The 26,611-nt window shown below is 32.5% G+C and overlaps 1 protein-coding gene across 3 annotated transcripts in view; it reads left to right on the forward strand.

The window, feature by feature from the left end:
• LOC128999870 (inactive rhomboid protein 1-like) overlaps positions 1–26,611 on the forward strand; it is a 301,906-nt gene that overhangs the window by 254,951 nt on the left and 20,344 nt on the right. For all 3 annotated transcript variants that reach the window (XM_054426604.1, XM_054426602.1, XM_054426603.1), the window contains exons 6-7: positions 13,068–13,221; positions 15,195–15,308. In XM_054426604.1, coding sequence (XP_054282579.1) covers positions 13,068–13,221; positions 15,195–15,308 — 268 coding nt within the window. The remainder of the gene's footprint in view (positions 1–13,067; positions 13,222–15,194; positions 15,309–26,611) is intronic.

Below are 26,611 nucleotides of genomic sequence, written 5' to 3' on the forward strand. Positions count from 1 at the left end.
AAATATAGAGGCTTTTCGCAAATGTGACAATGTGTTGAGTTTTGGAAAGATGCCTCTTGCTCAGGAGTCATTACAAGGGGAATATATATCACCATTTGACTTTTAATGAAGTCATAAGTCTCAAATAATCTTTCGAAAAACACATCCATAACATTTTCGCCACTATATAACTCTTCAGAAATAATCTTAGAATCTTTTACTACGACAAATGCAAATCCAGATGGAGTATGGTTGTTAGAGTTTATAAAACATTCAAAATCTGCATAAATTACAAATGGGGCTTTAAGTTGATATTTATAATTTTTAAATTGTAATGTATTTTGTTTAGACATTTCCACTCTTTGTGCATCAAAGTTCTTACAATATGTTATATGACGTTCTAATTTATCTTTAGTGTAAAAATGTTGTAAACAAAACTTGCAAAAATGCTTCTTGTGGTCTTGTTTTGTAGACCGTAGCATTAACCTATCAAAATCACGAATTAAACAGTAATGTGATTTACGACCTTGTTGTAATAATAATAGATCTATATGAGTGTTACTATTCAGTTTGGTTCTTCTTAATGGATATATAAATTTTCGGTCTTCAACTCCAAATACATTAACACTTATATTATTTTGTCTTTCAAATTTATCTATATCAGATATTTTAACAGGATACTTTATGTTTGTCATATTTAACTGATTTTCATAGGGTGCATAGCTAGAGACTCTATTAGCATGTTTAGCATTCCTTGGATGTAAAGCTGCTAAAATTGACCAAAGGAAGCATTTATTATCTGAATTTTTTATATTTAAAACAGCATGTTTTGATTGAATACTTTTTGGTGTGGGGATATATGACTTTGGAGTTAGAGGCTTATACTTGTAAACGTGCAACTGCCAATATTTAGTATGGTCATAAATCCATCCGCTGCCTTCGGCTTGATATTTGTGCGTGGAAGCGTCAATCTTTAAAAGAGCATTTTCAATTTGAGGCTTTAAATCTCTCTTCTCAATGGTTAGGATAGTAAGGCTTCTGAAATCTGCAATACATTCTTTCTCATTAACTAATTTTCCATTTTGATCTATTGTATATTTTATAAATTTGATTCTCCTTACTAAAGTCCATTTTATCGGTAGAGGACAAGACTGAAGAGTACTTTTAAGTTCAGTTTTAATCGATTCACCAACAAATTTAATCATTGTATATGGACATTTGTTACAAGAATTTACGTGTCTTTTAAAATGGCCAACAACATTTCTTTTACAGAAATTACAAGTCTTGTGACTTTGTAATATATGAGATTTTAGAGCCACATTATTATCACAGATTAAATCACACAGTTTACATACCTTCATTTGATGTTTTAAATTGTAGTGGCGAATAAGGTTGCTTTTTTTGGAGAGCGATGCGAAACAATGTTGACATGTAGTCTTCATTTTTATATATGTAACTAAAAAACTAGGTTGGCATCTTCTATATAGTAGAAATTACATTTTGACAATTTCAATTAATGAGAAATAATAATTTGAATCAGAATTTTATATTTTAATATTCAAAACAATTTCATACAATAGGATTTGGCAATTGAAATTGTCTAAATCAAAACAAAATCCTAAATCTTAAATAAAAACTCTTTTTAGCAGAATGCTGAGTCTACATATATACAGAGTGAGTGTTACCTATGTTAAAAGGGACTTGACAAAATTATATAGTGAGTATAATTTGGCTAAGTTTTTAAATAATAACTTGTACACACTTTTGACTCAAAGTCCCCTGGTGCGTGAATTTGGCTAAGTTTTTAAATGATTACTTGTGCACACTTTTGACTCAAAGTCCCCTGGTGCATGGAATTTGGCTAAGTTTTTAAATAATAACTTGTGCACACTTTTGACTCAAAGTCCCCCGGTGCATGGAATTTGGCTAAGTTTTTAAATAATAACTTGTGCACACTTTTGACTCAAAGTCCCCTGGTGCGTGAATTTGGCTAAGTTTTTAAATAATAACTTGTACACACTTTTGACTCAAAGTCCCCTGGTGCGTGAATTTGGCTAAGTTTTTAAATAATAACTTGTGCACACTTTTGACTCAAAGTCCCCCGGTGCATGGAATTTGGCTAAGTTTTTAAATAATAACTTGTGCACACTTTTGACTCAAAGTCCCCTGGTGCGTGAATTTGGCTAAGTTTTTAAATGATAACTTGTACACACTTTTAACTCAAAGTCCCCCGGTGCATGAAGTTTGGCTAAGTTTTTAAATAATAACTTGTATATATTTTTGACTCACTTAAAAATAGTAATAACAAAATAAGTTACTTTTTTGGATAGAGAAGCAGCACACAGTTGACATGTAACTAAAAAACAAAGTTAGCATCTTCTATATGGTGGAAATTACATTTTAGACAATTTCAATTAATGGGAAATAATAATTTAAATCAGAATTTTAAATTTTAATATTTAAAACAATTTCATACAATAAAATTTGGCAATTGTAATTTTTTAAATCAAAACTAAATCCAAAATCTTAAATAAAAATACTTTTTAGCAATTCAGATTGCTGAGTCTACATATATACAGAGTGAGTGTTAGTTATAGAGAAGACTATGTTACCTATGTTAAAAGGAACTCGACAAAATTATATAGTGAGTATAATTCGGCTAAGTTTTTAAATAATAACTTGTGCACACTTTTGACTCAAAGTCCCCCAGTGCGTGAAGTTTGGCTAAGTTTTTAAATAATAACTTGTGCAAACTTTTGACTCAAAGTCCCCCTCATGAGTGAATTTGGCTAAGTTTTTTAAAATAGACTTATATACATTTTAAGTTCCTTAGTGACTGTTCAAAATACTCTAAGTGTTTAAAAATAGATTTATATACATTTTAAGTTCCTTGGTGACTGTTCAAAATACTCTAAGTATTTAAAAATAGACTTATATACATTTTTTACATGTTCCTTAGTGACTCAATTCGGCTAAGTTTTTAAAAATGGACTCGGGAAATTAGCTACACTCCTAAGTTAAAAGAAATACAGAGTATGACTACAAGCATCAATTACGTCACCAATTGATCCCATGACCCGACACGCGACAACATATTACAATAGTCTAGCTTAGATGTCAAAGACTTACCAAAACAAGAAGATCCAGGTGGAAGAGTTAGTGATGATTCCGTAGAATGCCCCCCTTATATACCACAAAATTGTCTAAATTAATTTAGAACTTAACAATGGAAATTGAACAAACTGAAATTGAACAATTGAATAATTGAGGTCAATCAATCAAACATATTTGGTAATTGTCTAAACCTGCGCCAGACAGTCTGGCGCCAGACAGGCAGAGAATGTTGACAATTGATTTTGATTGGGGTCATTAGGTTACACTCACAGTCATTCATTTGAGTCAGGCATAGTTTACGCATAGCCATAAGCGTGCCCGAGTTCGCGCGCAAACCTCACAAGATTTTGAGAATATACTTGTGAATGAATGTGGATTTAAAATTTTAATGGAGTTTGAACATTTCTATGGGTTTGTATTGGACGAGATCCGGGTCTTTAAAAAAGTGGCCAAAAAAATGAGCCATATTCCAGACGTGTTTTTCAGTATTAAAAAAGTAGAAAATTTATATAGGGGTGTATAGGTCGAGAGCTGGGTCTTTAAAAAAGTGGCCAAAAAAATGAGCCACTCATTTTTCTCATTTTTCCCCTATAAAAAATGCCCTAAAAGTGCCTCTAAAACGCCGAAAGTGGGGTATCTTTGTCCTATTATATCTACTGTACAATCTTTTGTTTATAGAAATTTTACTATAATATACGAGTAGCTAAAACCAGTTTACAGTAAAAGAAAAATCGTGTAGAAACATACTCATGATAGTATATTTTTTTATATCTGGTCCAACTGATATTAATAGACTATGTATAGAGCTTATTTCAGTAACAATTGACAAAGATAAAGATAACAAGTTAAAGATTTCTTAAGAATTTAATCATCTGACTAATTAAGTTCGGCGATAAGTCAAATACCAAAAAGGTTACAGTATGTATGCATGCAAAGGGGTCATCATTTTGCGCAATTTCCACTTAAAACAAGTTTATCCTTCAAATTGTTTTTGTTCAAAATCATGTATTGTGAAAATAAATCCTTGATCTGTAGCAATCAATCCACGTTGAATAAGTAGAACAAGGAGCAAACTTACTATTGCTAACTCTTTTTCTGTTAAATATACAAGTGCGTAGCCATCAAAACTCATAATAAAAGAAAATGTATTTTTGCTTATGTCTGGTCGAACAAAATTGGAATCTTAGAATGCATTTGATTCTAATAGGCGTATGTGGTTGAGCTATTGTAAAAATATCTTAGTACTATTCGAAAATAAATCAATGTACAACTTTTTACTTTTGGATACCGGTACTGATACTATTCTTTAAAAAAAAGGTCAGTCGTTTAGCCTTGCATTTGCCCGTCCACATAGACTATCAATAGTCATAGGTAAAATTTAACCAAGAGTTTATTCTATTTGTTATATTTATATATTGAAGGAAAGATTCTTAGTTCGCATTTTCATCACACATGGAGTCGTAGGTGTAGAACTAAGGAGAGAAGTTATGTATAGATAACCATGATGAATCGTCCCAACCGTGTCATGGAGATGTTACTTAGGTTACTTTTTCTTCACACGCGACTTTTTCTCCCTTAGTGAAAGATTTATAAGTTGTAAAAAACCCGACGTGTATTTATTATACCACGGTGTTATATGAGTTTTTAAACAACACAGCAGTTCAATCTCAATGGTTGTGTAGTTAAGGTATCAACTTGATGTGTATGTATACCTTTGCTTCTTTTTACTCTATGGTTTTTGAGTCGGTGGAACGACGGACTTTGAATGTCGTGGGTTCGGGTCCGGGTACCTGCCGACATTTTATCAACACAGGAACACTCTTGTACTGTGCCGGGTCACCTCTTGCTTTGCTGGATACTTTCTATCAACACAGGCCCAAGGCCTTGTGGATGAAAGTGGAAGGATACAAAACAGACTACCAACCTCTTTAGGACAAAATTAAAAATGTATATACTCTTTGTACAGTAGAAATTTTGTCTAATGTGTTGGCATTATGGTATAAAACGAATACTCGTTTTAGTTGCAGTTAATTTTACTCATGGATCAATAACTGTATGTGTAATGCACAAAACATGCAAATGGAAACTAATGTTACATAATAATGCCAATAGAGAACGGAACACCATTTAGGGAAGTGCTAAAAAGCACTTAAGTACACTTTGTTGCTTTTAGAGACATTTTAGCAATATTGCTAAGTTAATAACAACAAAACGTTCAAATGGGACCAACGTAATAAATGTAACTCAATTTGGTTACGCAAAAAAGTACAATTTAAATCATCCATTAGAAAAAAAACTAAATTGATTCGAAGCAAAAGAAAAAAATATATTGTTTTAATTGTAAGGTAGTTAGTAATACGTTGATTACGAGCCCCTAAGATTTTTTTGCATATTGATAGTTCAATCAGGACCGTAGTCATAATGTTTTTAATATGTGATACAAAATAACAACACATAAGTCATAGTGCAAAGAAAGATAAATTATATAACTTGTAATTAGAAATTAAATAACATGTTAAGTTCAAAATTGCATGTTCTGTCTAGACTCTAGATAATAAATTATTACTAAATAAATAAATAATGAACTCACTTGACATTAATAATACCCCCGCCGCAGCAAACCTGCCGTCTAAGCGAATTTCCATTTGGCTGAATTGATTTTCAATCGATCTATTTAGATAACATTAGGTTTAACGAGTACCTAGGTTTGCTGCTACAAGGAAACTAATAAAGTGTGTATTTTAAGTAAAATAATTATTGCTTAGTAGAAAATGAATATATTTGCCAAGTTTGATCAAAAGATATCCATAAACAAGCAAACTACAACATTTTACAATATTCTCCATAAGAATAACATGGGAATTTTAAATTTACATTTTTTTAGTTTTCTACGTAACCAATAACCGTACAAAAACACTTTGATATACTGAATTGTTTGTTTTTTTAAGCTCTTTAAGAAGGTTTAGAAAAAAATTGGGAAATTTTGTGTTTTGAGGGTCAAAAGTGAGAAAAACCAATTCTTACCCCATAAAACCCTGTTCCCATGGTCCGATCATGCTGGATCGCGAACTCATTCAAGTTAATCCCACCTTACACCTTCAAACCAAATTTCATCAAAATCGGATAAAAATTACTCAAGTTATCGTGTTCATGGACACATATATATATAAATCTATATATATATATATATATATATACATATATAAAAATTTTTACGAATGGTGTTTTTGGCCTCTGGGGACATCAAAATGAAAAAGTAAATCGGTCCCGGGCCTAAGTCTTACCATGAGACCTACGGTAATGGCTACTTCCCTAAAGGGAAATTCGCTAAAAGCTATATTGTGGTAAAAGGTATAATTGAGGCTATATATTAAGAGGTAGTTGTGTTTGATTGGACGCATTGTTAAGTAAATGTGAATTCCATTGATTGATAATCCAAAATATGACATTCATAATTACAAATAAAGATAAACATAGATAAAACAGTTATAATTATTTTTGACTGCACACATGGAAAAATTCCATCTGAACCTTTTGTGTAAACAGTGTTGTAAAATATCCTGATAACAAAATTAAACCGTAAATGGTGTTTACTCAGAAGTGAACACCAAATTTGAGAACCAAACGATTTTCGTAATATCTATAGGAACCATATAAGTTATAATCAAATATTTGATCTGTACAATCCACATAAAACGTAGGTTGATATATATTATTCGACATGCAATTCCAGATGGATTTGATTGTTTTATTAAGTATCAGAGGTATCATTGTAATGGAAGTTAAACTGGTACTGGTATCCTCTTTATTTCCTAAAACAAACACATCCAGTGAATGACTCTCCAAGACGAGTAACATATGCTTCTCCACGTCATGCGCTATAATGACGTCATTAATATTTATAGGGTTGGCATGCTTATCTGTAATGAGCTACTGAGTATGTCTTGATTTTAAAATGCATCTCCTACAACTTTTCTTCAACATTACGAAAAATTGTTTTTCAATAAATAATGGATATTTATACTTTAAAATTCTTTTTATGTTTTGAATCATACTAAAAGTATGATATGTTTCATTTGGATTTCTGGATGGGACACAATTATTTTCACTATCAATAAATACAAATTCATAATGAGGACATTTAAGTGGTGATTTTACAGACATAATTGCACGATGGACTAAATGAAAACATATCATACCATTTCACACATTATATATAGCATATCATAGCATTATTAAGTTGATAGAACTATGCAAATTCACATATTTTACACACCTATTATCGTGTCATGAGTTTATGCACAAAAATTGCAAGCCAACAGAAGGCTTTTATATGTTTGGTTACTAAACCTCAACTTTTTTATAACCAATAAGCAAACCAAGCCCTATACACTACCTTAGTTAAATCAAATTACAATATTTTTTTAAATAATGATTTGGTGTTCTTTAACTATTACTTATTTTATATGAATGAATACATTAGGTTATAATTTAAATAAACTCTAGATGACGGGATAGCTACTTAAGCGGTAAATTGATGTCTTAAAGATATGTTTAAAAGTACGACTGCACCAAATAAATACCATAACAATTGAAATGACAACAGTAGTTCATCAGGGTAACCTCTTTATTCGTTCTATTTCTTACCAAGTAGATAGACGACTATTTTATACGCTGACATATTCTCAAGTCTGATTTTTACGCTCTAATAAAAACCTTATAAAGTCTGCAAAGTTTTCCAATCTCGACCCACAAATTCAAAGAGTTAGAATTCAGTAGAGGAAATTCTTTTAAATTAACAATGTTGCATAACTATTTAATTTTAAATTACTCATTACTCCATAAATTGAGAAAACTATTTAGCTTTTATAATTGTTTCCCATGAAGTGGAAACTTAGCTGTAAAATATAATTGAAAACATTACACCTTCGACAGTTAGTTTTGAGGGGATTCCTTATTACATCATAATCTTGAGTTTAATTAAGCACGAGTTTCATGTATACAAGATCCAAAATTACTTATAGTTACCGTTACAACATCGGGGAAGGTGGTTAATAAACTTAACCCAAAACTTTATCGTAAACCGTAAAAACACAATACGTATTATTATGCATTGTATATTATTTGTAATCATACAAATACTATAGGCCACAGTGTGTAAATTAAATTAAATAGTCTTGAAACAAATCTGTATTATTTAAACCGTAATAGATAGAAATATTATGTTTGTGGAATTGACTGGTGTGGTTGATTGGTTGGTTAACATAGGTTCCGCAATTTTTTACATCAACAATATTTTTTAACTCCATTAACAGAGTAGGGGGTGGGTGTGTCAAAAGAAAAACAATGGCGCAAACCCGAGGCAGATATTTCACCCCAAGCCTAAATGTTAGGTATTCCAAAATTTGATTTATGTGAAAAACACACATTTTTGAATACCCGCCATTTTGGCTAGGGAGTGAGATATTCACCTCAGATTTGCGTCAATGTGTTTCTTTTGACGAGCCCTTCAAAATGAGGGGTCACTCAATAGCGGTTATTATTTAAAAAATCTTTGATGTACTGTAACAAATTTCGGAACCTTTGTTAACATTTATTGCCACAAACAGAATATTTCTATCTATTTCGGTTTTTAAAATACAGATTTGTTTAAAGACTTAATTTACAAACTGTATAAATATGTTAAGTGAAACATACTATTTTGGTCACACATATATGTTTTCTCATACTTTTAAATCATGCCATTTAATAAAGAAATGTCTCAAAATATCATGAAGTCAATAACATTTAGACAGTTTATAGACTTTTATTACATCACTACATACATTTTTGCCTTGAGAGATAACTTGCTATGCTTAAAACATTGATTATGTTGCTAACCCAATTTATTATAGTGCTTAGTAAAAACTATATAATTTGGTTATCTTTTGTAATAAATGAGCAGCAAGAAAGTAATTTTGGAAATCTAAAAGCTGTTGGGGAAAAAGTAAAAAATTGTTTATGGGGTAGAAGAGTGTATGCAGTGCTCCAAACCTTATGCTCAGATAATTAACAGCACACTATATAAATATATAGCTATTGTTCTTATTATATAAGTAAACCTCTTATAAGTAATCGGATCATGGAATTTTCAGCGTACACAAATTAAAAAACTCTGGATGATAAAACACTTCTATAATGAAACAATAAACATTTTCTCAGTGAAGAGCTAAATTGTTTTTTCGTTGTGTACGCAGCAAAACAGTATTTAAATCGACTGCAGTACAAAGTTCAACACTCTTCTCCCTGTAAACATCATTATAAAGCAGAGAAAAGTTTTCCAATCTGCTAAACACACACTGGACCCAAACTCCCTCTTTGTACCTTTAAAGTTGTTTTACATTGTAAATTTTCTTTTTTGGTTGATTTTAAAAAGTATTACCTCTGCCAAAAAATAAAATAAAAGTACTTTGCATCAACATTTTTTTCCAAAAAATACATTTTAGGCCTAAAAAGCTTCATCAACTTTTGCAAGCTAGAATACCCTTTCCAAATACTCCAGGTATAACATGAAAATAAGTTTACCATTTAATATTCCACAATGCTGTAACAATTTTAAACTGTAGAATATCATGTAAAAATATCAAAGAGTTTCAAATTTAAAAACAATTTTTTTCAGTTTAGCAATTGAAATTTTTTTGTGAAAAAAACTATAAAGATGAAATAAACCATATGCAGGTACTTATGTGCAAATGAACGGTATGTAGATGTTAATGCGGAAATAAACCGTGTGTAGGTACTTATGTGCAAATGAACGGTATCTAGATGTTAATGTGGAAATAAACCATATGCAGGTACTTATGTGCAAATGAACGGTATCTAGATGTTAATGTGGAAATAAACCGTGTGTAGGTACTTATGTGCAAATGAACGGTATCTAGATGTTAATGTGGAAATAAACCGTGTGTAGGTACTTATGTGCAAATGAACGGTATCTAGATGTTAATGTGGAAATAAACCATATGCAGGTACTTATGTGCAAATGAACGGTATCTAGATGTTAATGTGGAAATAAACCATATGCAGGTACTTATGTGCAAATGAACGGTATCTAGATGTTAATGTGGAAATAAACCGTGTGTAGGTACTTATGTGCAAATGAACGGTATCTAGATGTTAATGTGGAAATAAACCGTGTGTAGGTACTTATGTGCAAATGAACGGTATCTAGATGTTAATGTGGAAATAAACCATATGCAGGTACTTATGTGCAAATGAACGGTATCTAGATGTTAATGTGGAAATAAACCGTGTGTAGGTACTTATGTGCAAACAAACCATACTTAGGTATTTATGTGAAAAAAATTGTAGCCTACGTAGGCACTTTGCACAAATAAACTTAATGTAGGTACTAATGTGCAAACAAACCATGTGGTTTTTGTTTAATGGTTAGAGCGCAGAACTTCAAACCTTAGTTTTAAATCCAATGAATTACTAATGAAATATCTGGACCAACCTATGGAACGCTTTTTCATTGGTTTAAGCCTTATTGGTATAAGGCCTTATATATACCTATTGGTTTAAGGCTTTGTGCTAACCTTCCAAAAACACAAATGATTCGTCCCAGGGATCTTATTTATTGGACACTCCCTCCACTAAAAAGCCAAACAATAAATGTACTACCGGTAACCTCGACTATTTCTAAGATATGTAGCTTAAAACCCCCGCTTTGATTAAAAATATATAAGTAAGATAATTTTCCAAACTGTATTTATTCCACAGTATATTACAACACCATAGTTTGCTGTTGTAGTTTCAGTAATTAAACCAGTCTAATAAAGCAGTGGTTTGTTCATTTCTGGATGCAAGGGTGATTTAAACACAGCTCTCTGTACAGACCGAACTGTAAATCCTTCATGTGTCATCCACACTCACTTTATTTTTCATACCATGCCAACTCCCATTGTGGAGTTTAAATAATTAAATTATGGAATTTCAGTTTGTAATTTTAATTTGGATATTTGTAAAAGTATCTGTGTTTTGGCGATATGTAGAATAACTTTGCTATGTTTTAATTTTGTTTGTAACTTTTTAAATGTTTAAGTTTGTAGTCTGGGTGTTATCTTTTGTTGGATGGGGTAGTCAGAACAGGTCCTTTTCCGGATTAAACGGGCTACCATTGTATTTGTTGGAAATCACAATTTTTACCACCAAGACAATTGATTCGAGGTTTAAAAACATTTAGAGTGGTATTGATTTTTCTTTTCTCAACTATTTTTCAATTGTGGTTTGTTACTTACCTGGTTAATTTTCAATTGTTAAGACAACATATTAGGAAATAGTTCTTCCCATACAGTTAACTAAAATTCTAAACATGTGACTTGGGTTCTGAACCACCAGAGTATGGCGATGTCCCACAGCTAAAAGCAATTAGTGATTGGCTAGATTTGAACAACAACTTCCGACAGAATGTCTAGTGCTCTGAATACTACACCAGGTCCCACTTTTGTTGTATGAGGATACTTATAGGTCATAAAGTTAAGTCCTAATAAGGTCCTAATAAGGTAGGTTTTGTCTAATATATGTATTTAGGATGCAAGCCATATAGACTCTCTCATAATCTCATGGCATATTATCAATTGAATTCATAACGAAATGATTAATGTTCATTTCGTTATGAATTCAAATGATAATATACCATGAGATTATGGGAGAGTCTATATGGCTTGCATTATTCATGTCTATACGAACATTATTCATGAATCCTTATGAAAAAATACCTGTTGCTGCCAGTGAAGAATTAATAAATATCTAGCCTGCGACTGTAGATTTGATAAAGATCAATACAGAAAATATTGGAATTGAAAACATGTATTCCAAATATCCAATGCAGTTTATATTAGCTAAGTAGAGCCTGTCAGTAACATGTCAAATACTTTTATACTCCATGTCAGTCATGAGGATGACAAGGACACACAAAATGCATTGCATATTGCAGTTATTGAAAGCAATTCAGTTTATATTCCATAGCAATAAGTGGTACACAGTAACACTTGTTATATATGTAAAACATGGAAATGAAGCAAATTATATACTTAAAAACTAAATATTAGTCTACAAAAAGCTCGCAAAACCAGAATTAGGTGATAGGATAAAATAATAAATTACTAGTGGAAGTTCCTAAAAAGCTCAAATTTAAAACAAACTGTTGTAATATTTAAACATAATCAGAATGAATATCGTGTCTTGATAGATTAAACCTGTACACCATTTTGTTTTGTGTAAAACAGTCTCTTTGTTTGCTTTTGTTGGTGTTATTTTCAATAAAAAAATTTGAATCACTCCAGGAGCAACTCTGCAAACATATACCGTAATTGATTGTGAATAAATACTGGTTTACTACGGTACTTTTAGTCTTGTGGTTAATGATAGTCAAGACTTCCCATATTGGAATTTTAGACATTGTCTGCGTAAAAAATTAAAAGGCATGTAAAGGTGTGTTGAGACATAGACGAAATGGTTGAGATAAGCTTAGTTTGTGGTAAAAACCACTAAATTAGCAACCAGTTATTATTTCTAATTTTCCACTCCTTTTGTAAAGGTTTGATAAAATTAGTGAAAAGGCCAATCTTAATCCTAGATTTGTTTCTGATTACAGTACCATAAAAATATAAAATTACTATGTGTAGCCGGGGGGCCGTTTGGTGAGGGGGTGCGGGGAGGTGGTATTCCTCCTAAAAGTGTGATTGACTTTGCATTCTATGATATCGAAATAGGCCTATTTAAACGTTCAGTGGGTTCATAGTCTAGACCACCAAATTTGAATAAAATAATTGATTTCAACATTCAAAGACATAATGTAAAAGTCTCAACTATGGGCAACGTTATACCTATAACGTATACGTTATATACTGTTCAACTCAGAACCATCTTAAATGTTCGTCAACTTTCCATTATTGATACATATCTTACAATCCTGTTAATTTCTGTTCCAGCTTTATCAAGAGAGAGGCTGCTGTTTTCCTGGGAGTGGACAAGGAGACGGAGGCTAGGGAGCGAGCAAGATGGCTAGAGAGGAGAAAGAGACTTTGCACCAGGAAATACGGCCTCAAGCCTGAGCACTGCCAGACCCCAAGGCCCACTGATTCAGTGAGTAATAATAATTGTAACGCTTAACTTAGAATCCCAAAATCTTATAAGACCATTCGTTTTTATGAGGAGACATTCTTGTTGGATGGTCTGGAAGGAATTATAAAATTCCCTTCCAAGGATTTAAATGATTGTCTTTCAATGTAAGATTGTCATCCAATGGTAGAAAAGATTGTCTTCCAATATAAGATTGTCATCCAGTGGTTGATAAGAGTGTCTTCCAATATAAGATTGTCATCCAAATGGTAGATAAGATTGTTTTCCAATACAAGATTGTTTTCCAATACAAGATTGTCATCCAATGTATGATAAGATTGTCTGCAAATGGTTTATAAGATTCCAAAGAGTGATAAGATCATTTTTCAAGAAGTGATATTGTCTTCCGATGAGAGAAATCTTCGTCGAAAGAGTTTTAAAACCGTTTTCCAAATCTTGGTGAAATCGCCTTCCAAGGCTTGGTGATATTTTATTTAAGAGAAGGAGATGATTCTCTTAAAACTATTACAGTATATTAAGCTTATAGGAAAATATAGACGTAAATTCATTGAACAGTTATTAACAGTATGATTGTGATTCTAAAAGAAAGATTTTTCGTAATAATTATTGGACTATATAGACTGTACATGGTAAATATTTGAGTCTTAAAAGTATCAGAAGGAGGCTTAAGTGAGGTCAATCAGAATTATAAAATATATATTATAATGTCACCCCATCTGTAGCAATAACAATATATGAGAACAATGTAAAAAACCACCAACTCCAAACAATTCGTGTAGGTTTTAGTGATGTTTCACTCGTTTTCAACTTTATCTCTGAAAGTCTGTTTTCCTTTGTTCCATTTGCATTCAAATACATCGATACAACATTATTGAAACTTTGTACAAAAGCTTATTGGGGTAATTTACCCTCTAACTGTTTCCAAACTGAATGGATGTATCAACGTATTTTTCAACTCTTTGTGAAAAGGAGCCATTTACTTCTTCATTAACTGTAACGGTAACATTGCTGTTAACAATTACAATTTACGATCCAAGCATACCTCTCCTAATATATTCAATAGGTTTTATTTGTAATTGTGCGAATAGAGACGTTACACGTGTCTTTTACAAATGCAGTTTGCTTTTGAAAATGTAAGCTCTTATTTATAATTTTCAACAAAGCTTTTCACTTTAAGTGGTCTACTGAAAGGTTGTTCAAGTTTTCCTCGTGCAATATTATTTTCACTAAATAGGTTATAAGGAATTATTATATTTTGAACATATTTGCAGTTTAAAAGAATTCCTATTATTTCATCCATTTTAAATGTGTGCATGCATCTTGTTACTTTTTAGTCATTACTAACTTTTTAAAGTGACATGTGTTGAAGACTGTGTTTTTCTATATACGAACCAGTAGGATGGTTTTATTTCTATAAAATATATAAATCAATTTGAAAACCAAATAATAAAATGTGTGTAATATAGTAATAGACCTCAAATTAGTTTGACTCAAGCCTTTAATTATAAATAAAAAATAAAAAAAAACCATTCAACTTTAGAACAAATGTTATTTTTTTTTATATTTGATTGCTACCCAATAAAATACACAAGTTCCCTATTTTTCATAATTCACAATATAGGATATAATACGCACAAGAATAATTAAATTAAACAACTAATTAATATTTTGTGTATATATCTATACGAGTTAAAATAATCTTTCTGCTTTTGAGTGTAGGAAGGGAAAGTAAATGCTAGGGAGATTACCAGAATAGAGACAGTTCTTCTTACTGAAAAGACTATCCTGCTATTAATGATCAATAGATGATTGGTGACACCTTTTAAATGTATTATTCTAGAATGGTATAGTATTTTCTTTTGTGATGAAATCACATGTTATATAACTTTTATGTTCTTTCTCTTGTAATTATTTTATTTTCCATTAGAATATTTTGATTAACTCTGACGCCAAACGTTCATTTGTGTTGCTCACAGGCTGATGGGGGGAAGGACGAAGGAGAAGACGCTCCGAAGTGGACAGAACCTCCTGTCCGACGGAAACCCTCAGTGGCCAAGATGACATTCAAGGGGATGGCTCTAGTCGTACAGGTAAGTGAGAGCAAAACTTCTGAAAAATACAATAAAAACTGACAAGATTAAAAATATATATGTTCAATCTCCTAACAGACTGTTTGTAAATTAACATATGATTGAATTTATATTTGTAAAAACACAAACAAAAACAGTAGGTATTGTATTTTTTTAAGTTTTACAAGCAAGTCATAAGTTAAATAAAGTTTCATTTTTTATATGATTTCATGCAGTTTTCTAATACAAACAATGTTGGACACTCGACATTGTACATTTTGGTCCTTCGCCCCGCGATAAAACCACGACCTTAAGGTAAATTTAAATTACTTACAAACTTTGCAATATTTATTCAGTTGTACATTCATTCAAGTTTTATTGAACATTAACAAGCCATGCCAAAGCAAGATCAGTTACAACAATTAGTGAAAGCTAGAAGTAATATTAAGGCTAAACTTACAAGATGTAAAAACTTTTTTGATAAATGTTTAGGAAGTCAGCATGTAAAGGAATTACAACTTAGGCTACAAAAGGTAGAAGGAAGTTGGGTAGAATTTGAAAATGTGCAATCTAAGATTGAAGATATTGATTCAGATTCAGAATTGAATCATGAAGCTGAAAGGGATGAGTTTGAACAGCAATATTTTGTGCTTTGTGCAGAAATAGCTAACTTTATTGAACAACACACGTGTCCACCACCACAAAATGACGTAGTTGTTGTTAATCACAATTCTAATTCAAATAACAGTACACAGTCCTCAGACTCGTCCATTTCAGTTCGACTACCAACCATAAATCTACCAAGCTTTTCTGGGAAGTTTGATGAATGGATGCCCTTCTTTGATTCCTTTTCAGCATTAATTGACAAAAATGAAAGTTTAAATGATGTCCAAAAGTTGCATTACCTAAAAGCTGCACTCACTGGTGATGCAGCTAATGTAATAAAGAACTTAGAGCTATTAGCTTCTAACTACAACGTAGCTTTAAGCTTACTTAAAGATCAGTTCCAAAACATTAGGCTTATCGTACAGCAACATGTAAGATCACTCTTTGAGCTTTCTCTCGTACAAAGGGACAACCCAACAAGCTTAAGGCACCTACTAAATAGCACTCTAACTCACATCAGGGCTTTAGAAGGGTTACAGATAAAGATTAATGAAAATGATCCATTCATTGTCCATCTCATAACTACAAAGCTTGACACATCCACACATAAGGAGTGGGAACTTTCAACCCTACCAAATGAACTTCCTACTTTAAAGGAACTTACAGACTTTTTACAAAAAAGATGTCAAATGTTAGAAAACGTCAACCACAGCATTGTTCACACTAACTCAACGTCATTTCAACTCCATAACAAACCTGCCCATCCAAGACAACACTTGGCTCATCCTCATAAATCAAACACGAAAACATATGTTTCTGTCAAAGAATCCATCTGCCTCATATGCGATGGAAACCATCCTGTGTATCAATGCAGCGAACTTATTAAGGCTTCTCATGAAGAACGATTAAGCAAATTGACAGCAGCAAAACTCTGTTTTAATTGCTTAAAACCGGGCCATCGCGTAGAACATTGCAATTCTAGAGGATGTAAGCATTGTAATAAGAAACACAACACTGCACTTCATTACAACACATCAGACCCAAGGCTTAAATCATTACAACCAAAGAAAACTGCTACATTTAACAACAAGCAGGGAAGTAGTGATGACGCATTAAATACCAGTACTACTACAACAAGTCTAAGTACTAATTTCCAAGGTGGAGAGGTTTTATTATCTACAGCATCGGTGGATGTTATAAGTCCGAGTGGAATTAAATACACGTGCAGGGCATTCTTAGACAATGGCAGCCAATCTAACTTCATGACAGAAAATCTCTGCCAAAGGTTAAAACTAAAGAAAGAAAATTCAAATGTATTAGTAACAGGTATTAACGAAGGAACAACTAAAACTACAAACAAGGTACAAGCAACATTTCAGTCAAGAAATTCTAATTACAAAGCAACTGCAACATTTTTGGTTCTTCCTAAAATAACAGGGTTACTCCCAACACACACTGTTAATACAAGTCAATGGGATATCCCTGGAAATATCACTTTGGCAGATCCCACATTCTGCAAACCATCTAAAGTTGATATTTTGTTAGGACAAGAGTTTTTCTTTGATCTTTTGGAAGATGGAAGGATAAAGAATCAAAATTCACCAGTACTTCAGAACACAAAGCTCGGCTGGATAGTTGGAGGCAAAGTACACCATCAAAAGTCATCAACTGAAACGTCTTGTCATCTAACTACACTGGAAAGCCTTGATAAGAATATTCAAGCATTCTGGAAAATTGAAGAAGAACCTATAAAAAAGGCGACAATGACATCAGAAAATAAACTATGTGAAGAAATGTATGACAATTCAGTTCAAAGAGGCGATGATGGGCGCTACACTGTCAAAATGCCTCTGAAGCAAGATCCAAGTTCCCTAGGAGATTCCAAAGAATTAGCAATCAAACGATTTTATCAAGTTGAAAGACGATTAAAAAATAACAGTGAACTGCAAAAACAATACAAATCCTTCATGCATGAATATGAGGAACTTGGACACATGGAAAAGGTTACTGCAAATGAAACTGACAAACCAGTGTATTATTTACCCCACCATCCAGTTATTAAGGAAGCCAGTTCAACAACTAAATTAAGAGTAGTTTTCGATGCTTCAGCAAAAACTACAACAGGGATATCTCTGAATGACTCGCTTATGGTTGGCCCGACTCTTCAAGATGATTTATTTTCCATCCTATTGAGATTCAGGATTCACACTTACGTTCTGACAGCAGACATAGAGAAGATGTATCGACAAATCTGGATCCATCCAAGTCAACGAGACATGCTAAGAATCCTTTGGAGAGAAGACAACTCAAAACCTGTCTCATTTACAGGCTCAATACAGTTACGTATGGAACAGCATGTGCTCCTTACTTAGCAATCAAAACTATTCAACAATTGGCTCAAGATGAAAGATCACAATATCCACAAGCTTCCAATGTAGTGATGAAAGACTTTTATGTGGATGATGTATTGACAGGAACAGACGACATTAATGAAGCAAGGGTATTAAGAGATCAACTGGTCGGTATGTTAAAGTGTGGTGGCTTCAATTTGCGAAAGTTTAACAGCAACAGTAACGCACTTTTAGCAGAGCTTCCAGATGATATGGTGGAAAGAAAAGCACATAAACTTCCCAACTCTAATGATAGCACAATCAAGACCTTAGGCATTTTTTGGGATGCAGAATCTGACAAAATAAAGTACAAGTACATGTTATCAACAGACAATAAGGCAGCTTCTACAAGTGTAACAAAGCGAACTGTGCTCTCAGACATAGCAAAACTGTTTGATCCTTTAGGAATCATTTCTCCAATTATAATAAATGCTAAAATACTCATGCAAGACCTGTGGAAACAAAATATGAAATGGGACGATGTACTCCCAGAACAATTACACAAGAGATGGCTACAATTCAAACAGGATTTAACTTTGCTCAGCAATTTTAATGTATCAAGATGTGTAAGAATGATCCAAACAGAGGGAACTTTTGAACTTCATGGTTTTTCAGATGCTTCTGAAAAGGCATATGGAGCAGCAATTTACTTGAGACACGAACTAAGCGATGGAACTGCTAAAACTACTCTTCTCTGTTCGAAATCTCGAGTAACACCACTGAAAACACAGTCACTTCCAAGATTGGAATTATGTGGAGCTCTACTCCTAACTGAGTTAATGTCAAATGTCAAAACCGCTCTTATCAACAAACATATTGAAAGGGTTACATACTGGACGGACTCTACAATTGTTTTATCCTGGTTAAATGCAGAAGCAGCATGCTGGAAAACATTCATTGCAAATCGTATTGCAAAGATCCAGGATCTAAGTGATTATAAAGATTGGAGACATGTGCCAAGTCAAGACAACCCCGCAGATCTCGTATCCAGAGGTTTAACGGTCGACGAAATCATAAGATCTGATTTGTGGAATTCAGGGCCATATTGGTTATCGTTAGAACCTTGCAACTGGCCAATTACTTCCATAACACCTTCAACTGACATTCCAGAAAGAAGAAAGTCCACAGTTTCTGCTGCAATAGTTCAATCAAATGAAAAACAAACGGATAATGACTATATACTGAAGAAGTTTTCCAAGTTACAGAAACTGATTCGTGTCACCGCATATTGTTTGAGATTTATAAAAAATTGTAAAACTCAAGATTCAAAGATTGCAGGACCTCTAACACACGATGAATTAAACCACAGTCTTAAGCATTGGATAAAACATGAACAGAAACGTTTCTTTCCTCAAGAACTACAATCATTGTCAAACTCAAAACAAATTCACAAGAAAAGCAAACTAATAACACTTCATCCATTTAAGGATGATGAAGGAATCATTCAAGTAGGCGGTCGACTAGACAACGCAAAGTTAGATCAAAGTCAAAAACACCAAATTGTATTGCCAGCTAAATCTTATTTCACTCATTTAATAATTGAAAATGAACATATTCGCAATCTTCATGTGGGTCCTCAAACACTTCTATACATCATAAGACAACAATATTGGCCACTAAATGCCAAGAACATTATAAGGAAAATCATCCATAAGTGCATACCATGTTTTAAAACAAAGCCGAAATGCACACAACCTGAAATGGGAAACTTACCTGCACATCGAACGAATCCATCACAGCCTTTTGAGATTACAGGAGTTGATTATTGCGGACCGATATATTTACGGTCAAACCGCTTTCGAAAGTTTTCATTAATTAAGGGCTACATTGCAGTCTTTGTTTGCTTTACCACAAAGGCTATTCATTTGGAATTAGTATCCAACTTAACAACTGACGGCTTTTTAGCAGCATTCAAGCGCTTTACATCTCGAAGAGGATTATGTAACCACATATATTCCGATAACGGAACAAACTTTGTTGGAGCCAATAACGAAATAAAGGAACTTTACTCCCTTCTTAAAAGTAATGATCATCAAGAACAAATCATAAATGCTACATCTTTTCAAGGCATCAAATGGCATTTCTCGCCTCCAAATTCACCCCATTTTGGAGGGATTTGGGAATCCGCAGTTAAGTCCGTAAAGCAGCATTTAAGGAAGGTTGTGGGAAACGCCAATCTCACATTTGAAGACATGTATACTGTGCTTACAATGATAGAGGCGTGCCTGAATTCAAGACCTATAACTCCTCTGTCATATGATCCTAAAGATCCCCTTCCTCTAACACCTGGTCACTTCTTAATTGGGAAAGCACTTACAAGTTTACCAGATCCAGATTATACATTTAAGCCAGAAAATCGTCTATCACAGTGGCAACGATTACAACAGCTTATGCAACACTTCTGGCGCCGTTGGTCCAAGGAATACCTCTCTCAATTACAACAAAGGCAAAAGTGGTTCACGACTGCCAATAATATCAAACCTGGTCAACTAGTCATAATCAAAGATGACAATCTACCACCTTTAAAATGGATTACTGCTATTGTTGAAGATGTGCATCCTGGACTTGATGGAAAAACTAGAGTGGCTACAGTGCGAACCTCTACAGGAACATTCAAGAGATCTGTAAATCGCCTGTGTGTATTACCAATTGAAAATTGAAAAGGCCAAAGACAATCGATAAGACATTTTTTGTAAATAGTTTATTTTTTGTATTTTGTTGAAAGTGGTACTTTCAAGGTGGGCGGCATGTTCAATCTCCTAACAGACTGTTTGTAAATTAACATATGATTGAATTTATATTTGTAAAAACACAAACAAAAACAGTAGGTATTGTATTTTTTTAAGTTTTACAAGCAAGTCATAAGTTAAATAAAGTTTCATTTTTTATATGATTTCATGCAGTTTTCTAATACAAACAATGTTGGACACTCGACATTGTACAATATATATATAAAAAAAAACTAAAAATATTAGAACAAATATAAAAATAAAAAATCTTTAAAGTAATAAGTTAAAAGATACAAATATAACCAAATATATTTAAAAATTAAAAAAAAAAACAATTTTCTAAAATGTTTAGAGGATTTACATATGTTTAGTACTCCTAATCATTTAAGCTTTGCAATGTTTTACCGAATATGATTCTACTACAAAAATATATTCGTGGTAAAAGTAAATCAAATCAGTTTACAAACTTGATGAAATTTTTCACCAGACCAAAACATCAGTTGGTGGTAGACCTGTTAAATTGATAGTTTGCGAAACGGAAACCACAAATGAATGGTTGTGGTTTAATACACAACAGAATGTAAACATCACTGTTGTCGGTTACAATATTAATTTTTTGTGTGAATCTATGGTTATAAGATATAGGTTGACTCGGTTAAAAAATCTAGTGTTACCTGTTTATTATGAGTCCTGTGAATTTGAAGTTGGGAAATTTGTTGATTTTTTTATTGGTCAATATTTTTTGTCTTACTCTCTTGGATTGTTGACTAAATTACTTTTAAATTTTTTTTTCAAATTACTTAAATTTACAATTGACATTTTAACCAAGTATTATTATATGGATATCAAGTTGTTTACATATCATTATATTTGATTGGAAAAGTTCCTAACTATGCATAAAACTGTTATCTAATGGAATAGTCTCATGGGAAATGTTCAACAATTCCTGTTAAATTATATTGTAAAACTAATAAGAAATTTTAATACAAAAAAAGTTTTTAAACAAAAACACATAAGTTTGCAAGTTCCAAAATATTTACAATTATTTTGTTTTCGTAGCATTAATATTTACTAAAATATCTAAGGACACAAATGTCAAACAAGATATTTACTTTCTAAACGAAAGAGCTGACATCGTGTTTTTAAAGAGATTAATAGAGTAGTCAACTTTTCACTAAAAATACACTACTGTGCATTACTAAGTTGAAGTTGTTCCCAGTTTTGCAAGAACGACAATAACTTAGTTTAGTTGAGCCACTGACAATGCTCTTGTAAAATACTCTTTTATATCTTAGACACCACCTTTTAAGTCCTGCTAAACTGAAAGGGAGGGTTTCTCTTGTAAAAATTAGCATCGTATATTCCAATCAACAGTCATCATGTCAAAGTAACAAAAAATACTTTCAATAGTAAGAGGCTCATTTGACTTCGATCTCTCAGAAAATTTGATAAAACTGGATAGTGCAGTGTGTACACATACACATATACACATATATACATGCTACATGCTACATGCTACATGCTACATATATATTAAAGATTTATCTACTTAATTGAAATCTTAATATACCGGTACAACATAACAAATTTTTGTAACTTAAAATAAAATGTTCCATCAATAAAAGATTAACTGCAACCATTGGACTAGTTTGATGTGTTTAATATTGGTGACGTTTCAATTCACTGATTTGACTAATGTTCCTCTTATTTTATGGACGATTTTATCATTTCTACTTTATTCACTGGTTCATAACTGATTATAAACAAAAGTACATACAAATCATATGTTGTATTCAGTTTAATTAAATAGCTGTAAAGTTTGGTTACAGAACACAAATCTTGGGGAACAAAACGTCCTCTACACAAACTGGAGAGAACTAACCTAAAAGTATTTTTGGCAGATCCGTTAAAGATGACATGCCACAGGGTCCACTAACTTCTCAGATAGGACAAAAAATGTGAAAATCTCGTTAATAACTTTTTCCCCCCATTTTTGTCATTAACAACCTCTATTTTACTTTTTTTATTTTGTCTGGTTTTATTGCACATAAATTAATCACAAAGACATGTAAGTTTTTGTGATGGTAATGTGCAAAAGACCTGAAAATAACATTCAATCATCCCACCTTTTACTAATTATTGTTTTTCCCCCCCAAACAATACATCAAATCACGTTCTTTTTTTACCCTACAACATTAATCACAAGTAAATTACATTTATAATTAATTAACAATTTTTTGACATTGTATAAAATGTCTACAAAATGTCTATTTATTACCTAAAGTCAACTATTCCACCTAACCAGTCTTCACGTACCCTTAAATGCCCCCCTCCCCCTCACCTGAGCTGTATCTCTTGAGAGTATCGTGTTTTGCTTAATTTCTTTATTAGAACTCGACAATCCGTCAAAACATATAGTACACTTGTTCTGCATTGCAAATTGAACGGTGTGGTGTACAGTGGGGAAGTGGGGGTGAGAGAGAGAAAGAGAGAGAAAGGGTTGAAAGTGGGCCAGATAACAATGATGTATCACCCGACCAACCCGCACCATAAATGGAGCTGTTACATTAGTTACTTTTTGTCGACACGCAACTTTTGCAACCACGGTAGAGATTGTAGATGGATAACAGCAAAAACTATCAATGCATCAGCTGTTTGGGTAGACCCCTGATAAAATCGAATTGACAAGTACGGTATTGGGTTTGGTTAATCAATTCTTTATAATGAAGATAATCATGACAAATTATAAATTGCACTTTTTGCATAGTTTGAATATTTTAAAAAGTTTTTTACCATATTTTTGTGTACCTAGTACACAAAAAAAATCCTGAAGCCATGCAGCAATTGTAATACAGCGTAAGAAGCATAACCAATACATATTATGAATTGAAAAAAATAAATTTTACGTACAAAACAATTTTTCTCTGAAACAAAACTAAGGTTTACATTTGGTAGCCAACGTATAGAATGTTGCATTTTTAATCTTTCCTATTATTTATTCCTCAAATATTTCATACCATGCAGTGTTAATGTTAAACTAATATATTATCATAATTACTCCCTTCGCCTTTGTTAAGGGTTATTGACAAGCTAATGGGAGAAAGAATTCAAACAGCCGATACCGTTTATTTCTATATTATTATCCATTTTAAATATTAAAAAATAATGTGCAATGTCTTGCAGGAATTACTTAAAGTAGTCTGTCACTCTACTGTAGCTAAATGAATTACTGAAAAAGAAAATGTTGTAGCTGTTTAATCAGGAGGATTAAGAGGGCACTAAAAACAAATTAATTCTTGTCATTAAAGGTGCTTTAAGAAATCTAACTCTAATTAAAAGTAAAACCAGTATAATTTAGATTTGTTTATACTTTTTAATTAAAATGTCAATTCACTAAGGGCTTTGCTTGTTTAACCTAGGGATTTAATTATTTGTAATGTTTTGTTTATTAGTGCAAGCAATACAAATATTCAGGTTACATTTAAAGAGGATTCATAGTTAATTTACATTTTAGTTTTGTACAAGTAGAATTTCAATATTCACAAAGGAAAAGAAAGATGAAAACATTTAAAAGTAATAGATAAGAAACCAAAAGCAACTGATTATAAAAGGAGCGCTAAAGTATTAACAAGGTTCTTCGATTTATTCAGATTTAAATTCCCCAGTGCATTAAGGCACTTTAAGATCATTACTAAGTGTTTTGCAAATCCATCAAGCTGGTCTTGGTCTGGCTAAGTAGCCTGGTTATAATTGCAAATGAACCTTAGTAACCGTTTGGCTAAGCACTATGTAGCCATCTTGATGAGCCCCGATTAGTGTCTGTGGTTGAATTGATTTTGAGACACACCGCTCAGTGTTTACATATTTTCTTAAAGCTTTCATCTGCTTTCCACCATCTCAAACCTTGAATGTATATCTTTACAAGGATTGCTTTCAGAGAAGTGAAAGTTAGTTGAGCTAGGAGAGATCAAGTTTGATGATATTTGTTTTTAAATAAGAACTTATAAAATTTCTTATAACGCATATGTAATTTATGTTTCTCAGTTAATGTCAGCTGGTCAAACCACAGTAGGGCCTACTGTCATTCGTTTGTCAATGTTTTCAGTCAATGGTAAAATATGTGTATCCAATTAATAGCATATTCACAAATTTTAGATTAACATTGACTTGACAGTTTGCTATTGTTGTGTTGTGTTTGTGTAAAACTGAATTAAATTAAATTATTTGTTTTAGTTGTAATTTAGATTGCATAAAGAAAATGTGTAAAATAGTGTACCTATTTCTTTGCTTACATTTACATTGGTATTCCGTAACCATCACGGCCCATAAGCCCATAAACCAATAAACCTAATATGTCTAAAATTTTTCAATTTTAATTTACTTTTAAAGGACATAGGCGTGATAAAATTGAACTCTTTCTTCATAAACCTTCCCACCATTTGTACAAACATCCATGGTAAGTTTGGCTTAAATATGTTCAAGCACTATTGTGTGATGATGTAGCAAAGTTTGCATTAAAGTTGATCCCAAAGAGCTTCGCTTCACTCTGTTCAATTAGTTAGAATAGAACATATTTATTTTTACATTTAAGTATAAATTACTGTCAACAACATTTATAGTAATGCATATTCCATGTTGGACATGGCACGATCCATTTCCATGTTGAACTTGTTTTCTGTTTTTGAATAAAAAAAACTTATTTTAACTAAGCCACTGACATAGTTTGTGCTGGTGTAAATCACAGTTTTATTTTGTCGATTTTGTTTAGTATTCTACATTTACATTTTCAAGAACAATTAATTAAAATTGAACCCTATATATACCCTATAATAGCTGTATTATTAGTATTTTTACCTAATAGTTGTTAATATTGTTCACGGACGTATAAAGCTCAAAGCTTAAGCTTATTTTACCAAGCTAAAATATTATTATATTATAATATATAAAATTCTCGTGTCACAGTGTTTGTCTGCAAACTCCTCCGGAACGACTTCACCGATCGTTATGAAATTTGGTGTGTAAATTCTGTAGGTATGCGAATCGGACGTAAACTATTTCCCGTTTCGAAATTCTTAAAAGGGCTCCGCCCCAGTGGCTCTGGAGTTTCCCATGTTAACCTTATGAGAAATGGAATTAATGAATCTTAACAGCTGTTTCAATTAAACAAGTTGGTTCTGTTCTATGATGTTCAATAGCATTAAAGTTACAAGGATTACCAACAGAGTGCAGCACTATTATTTCTTTTACATTTATGACAACAGCTAATTTGCAACCAAAAGGTGAGTGAGCGTAGCGAACGAACTTCAACCCGGAGGCGAGTGAGCGTAGCGAACGAGCTAACCTGAAGGCAAGTGAGCGCAGCGAACGAGCTCCAACCTAAAGGTGAGTGAGCGTAGCGAACGAGCTCCAACCCAAAGGTGAGTGAGCGTAGCGAACGAACTTCAACCAGGACGTGATTGAGCGATGCGAACGAGATCATCTTGAAAATTAAACGTAACGGTACTTTCTTTCCATCGGTCTGTCTTAGGGGAAACCTATAACTTAGGCGATACGAAGTTCGCCGGGTCAGCTAGTATTATAATATTAATATTATATTGAT

Source organism: Macrosteles quadrilineatus, unplaced genomic scaffold (assembly GCF_028750875.1).
Source record: "Macrosteles quadrilineatus isolate MER2022 unplaced genomic scaffold, UCM_ALF_1.0 Scaffold_8__2_contigs__length_117827958, whole genome shotgun sequence".
NCBI classification, from domain to species: Eukaryota; Metazoa; Arthropoda; class Insecta; order Hemiptera; family Cicadellidae; genus Macrosteles; species Macrosteles quadrilineatus.